At 62.4% G+C, this 2,995-nt stretch overlaps 1 protein-coding gene across 1 annotated transcript in view; it reads left to right on the top strand.

The window, feature by feature from the left end:
* Nucleotides 1-455: 455 nt before the first annotated feature.
* The window catches only part of PDE9A (phosphodiesterase 9A), a gene marked incomplete at its 5' end in the record, with an annotated part of 48,197 nt that continues 45,657 nt past the window's right edge, over nucleotides 456-2,995 (top strand). Inside the window, 2 exons of the mRNA XM_023526273.1 lie at nucleotides 456-711; nucleotides 1,806-1,883. Coding sequence (XP_023382041.1) covers nucleotides 456-711; nucleotides 1,806-1,883 — 334 coding nt within the window. The remainder of the gene's footprint in view (nucleotides 712-1,805; nucleotides 1,884-2,995) is intronic.

The raw sequence follows: 2,995 nt of genomic DNA, 5'->3' as shown, positions 1-2,995 counted from the left end.
CCTCCGCCATCGGCAGAAGCTGATGCCAAAGGGGAAGCGCCTGAGATGCAAACGGGGCCCTCGGGCGGGCCGCCCCACGCGCCGTCCAGGGAGGGCGGGACCGCCGGACAAAAGACGCCGATGCCAGCGTGTCCCCCCCGCTGGCCGGGCGGGCACCCAGGCGCCGTGCACTCACCCGTGATTCCTTTCCCCCGGGAGACCGTGGCGCCCCCCTTGGTTTAGTCACACAGCCTCGGCCCCCAAACCCTGGAAGGCAACTTTTTCAAAGCTAATGACCTTTAAAAACGTTTTTCCTTACGTAACGGCCCCCGTGAAGTCGACGGGGCCTCCCCGAGATGTGACATCATTAAGCCAAGGTTGTCCATTGGTACGTCAGACACCACTGAGGACGGACATGTAGCAGCAAGGCCACCCGCAGGGGCGTTTACACGGGCGGTAGCCTGATTTTCCCCAAGGCCCCTCAGCGAACGGGAGAGCGAGGTTTGTCACGGCCCATCTAAGTGGCACGTCCGTGCGCCCTCGGCGACGTTTTTCGAATAAACCCGCAGGTTGGGGCCGAGAGGAAGCTTGGGGACTGCACCGTGGCCAGGGAAAGCGTGCCCACTCCGGCCCCCTGACGGCCATCGCTTGTGTCTTGCAGGTGGTCTTCAGCAAGCACTGCAGCTCCAGTGACATCATGGACCTCTTCTGCATTGCCACCGGCCTGCCTCGGTGAGTGGGCCACTCTGCCTCCCGCCCGTCGGGTCCCCTTGACGGGAAGGGTCACCAAGGACAGGGGGACAGAGGGTGGGCCAGCGCGCCCACCCAGCCGCGGGAGCCCTTCGGTCCGTGTCAGGCCGCCCGCTGCCCGCTGCCCGCCCACGGGAGAGGAGACCACTGAGCGGAGTTGCCGGAAACTACTGTCTCGGTTTGTGCATTTGCTTTTGGAGAAGGGACAGAGGGTGGCTGTGTTTGGCCTTGGTCCCACCTCCCAGCGGTCCAGCAGGTGTGTTTTCTATCTCGGGGCGGGAGGCGGGGCAGTGGTTGTCACAGGTAGATGTTTGAGGAAAGACTGACTTCAGAAATGAGTTGAAAAGACCGGTAATCCGCCCTAGGATCTGTTCTCCCAAATCAGCAGCTGGTTTTATGCCTCGCTTTCTGACCGCAGAGTGACCCAGAGTAGCTTCTCCATGGCAGCCGCCTTTCGGGGAAGGTGAGGGGCCAGGACAGTGGGCTCGCCCAGACGGGTGAGAAAAGAGGGTTCAGGGATGAAGTTACGTGGTTGACATTATGGCGAATGGCAGAGTCTGTAGCAGCAAAAACAGCCCGCAGAGCGGGCATCGTCCATGCAGCGCCGTCCTGAGAACTAGGCCGTGTCTGTGACATCAGCATCACCCCCACCGCACAGATTTCTAAAACACAGGAAGACCAGAGGGCGTATGTAAAGTGGCCGCAGCGACCAGCTCGTGGGGCCAGTGAGAGCTGGAGGAAGCCTCGGCTCGCGCACTGTAGGGGACACCTGTGCCCGCTCGGGCGGACCCCAAAGGTAGCGAAGAGGCGATCTGTCGCCGGCTGACGTGAACGGTCATTTCTGTTTTACTCAGTGTCATTTCATGTCCCAGCTCAATAAATTAGACTTTCTCCAGTTCCCATTTTAAACGACTTGGGGCCACACGGCCTTCCCACTCGATCTGCGGACGGAGCCTGTGGCTGGAGGAGGCGCCCGGCCTGGGACGGTCAGCCCCGGCCCCGTGGCCTCGTGTTCCCGGCTCCTCTCTCGCTCGAGGCCCGTTCAGGGGTGCGGCCCTGACCGACGTGTCTTTCAGGAACACCACCATCTCCCTGCTGACCACGGACGACGCCATGGTCTCCATCGACCCCACCATGCCCGCAAACTCCGAACGGTAAGCGGCAGGTGGCCGCGGCCGCCCCTGTCTCATGCTGTCTCTGACCGCCCCCCACCCACGTGAGGGTCTCCGTGGTTGTTTCCGTGATTTCCTGCCATAGGAAAATCTGAATTTAAACCAAAGATGGGGGTTGGGGGGACAAGGTGCAGAATCCCCCGGCCCCAGGCATGGGTGAAACTTCGGTGAGGCTTCGATGCAGGGAGCTGGTCCAGTAACGACGGGGGAGGCACAGTCCTCGGGGACGTGCAGGCACTGTCCTCCCATGCGCCCCTCGGGGGGCTTCCAAATGCCACCCCCGGCTCTGGTCACGAGCCCCACAAGGAGCCGCCCTGATTGGCTCCTTAGAGACTCCAGCGGCACGCGCTTCCGAAGAAAAGTCACTGAGCGATCTGTCACCCTGATGTGACGTCCACAGACTAGACTGACCTCGTCACAGGGCGGGTGTCACTCAAACCGCGCTTGTCAGAGCAGGCCGGCCTCTGGTTGAGCAGAGCCGCATGGCTCTTGAATTCAGCTGAAACAGTTGGTCTGTCCTTTGCCCCGACTGCCACCCAGGTTCTCCTGTTCTACTTTATCACTGTTTTAAACTCAAATGTCCCCATGGTCTCTGACTGGTAAACCACAGGTGTCACCCTACCCGTCACTGCCAGCGGTTTGGTGCGTGTGAACCCTCAGGCTTCCTAGGCCACCCTCTCCGGAACTCAGCTCGCTCTGCATGTGGCTGTGACTTGCGGTGTGACAGGCATTTCCAGTGTCCTTTCAGCGTGCCCTGCGGGGGGCGGGGCAGTCACACGAGGGCAGGGGCGGTTCCGCTTTGTCACCAACGCCTGGTCACGGCGAGGACTCGGTAGGAAGGAAGGAACAAACGCCCCGGGCAGATGTCCCCGCGCACGGCCGCTGCCTTTGCCCGGCCTTCGTGTGCCGGGACGAAGGGCGACTGTTGCTGCCGCCACTGAGGCTGCCGGTGGCCGCGCGGACGTGTGGCGGCCACGGCGTCCTGTCCTCAGGAGGCCTGATCGGCCCCTGCCCTGCGGCTTCTCCGCGGGGTCGGTCCGTCCCGTCGCTGGCCGCCTCTTGTCCTGCCGCCCTCTGTGGTCCCAGCTTCAGCG

This window comes from Pteropus vampyrus, unplaced genomic scaffold, assembly GCF_000151845.1.
Source record: "Pteropus vampyrus isolate Shadow unplaced genomic scaffold, Pvam_2.0 Scaffold777, whole genome shotgun sequence".
Classification (NCBI taxonomy): domain Eukaryota; kingdom Metazoa; phylum Chordata; class Mammalia; order Chiroptera; family Pteropodidae; genus Pteropus; species Pteropus vampyrus.
Note: the sequence above shows the minus strand (reverse complement) of the source record. Positions and strands in the feature narration are given on the sequence as shown.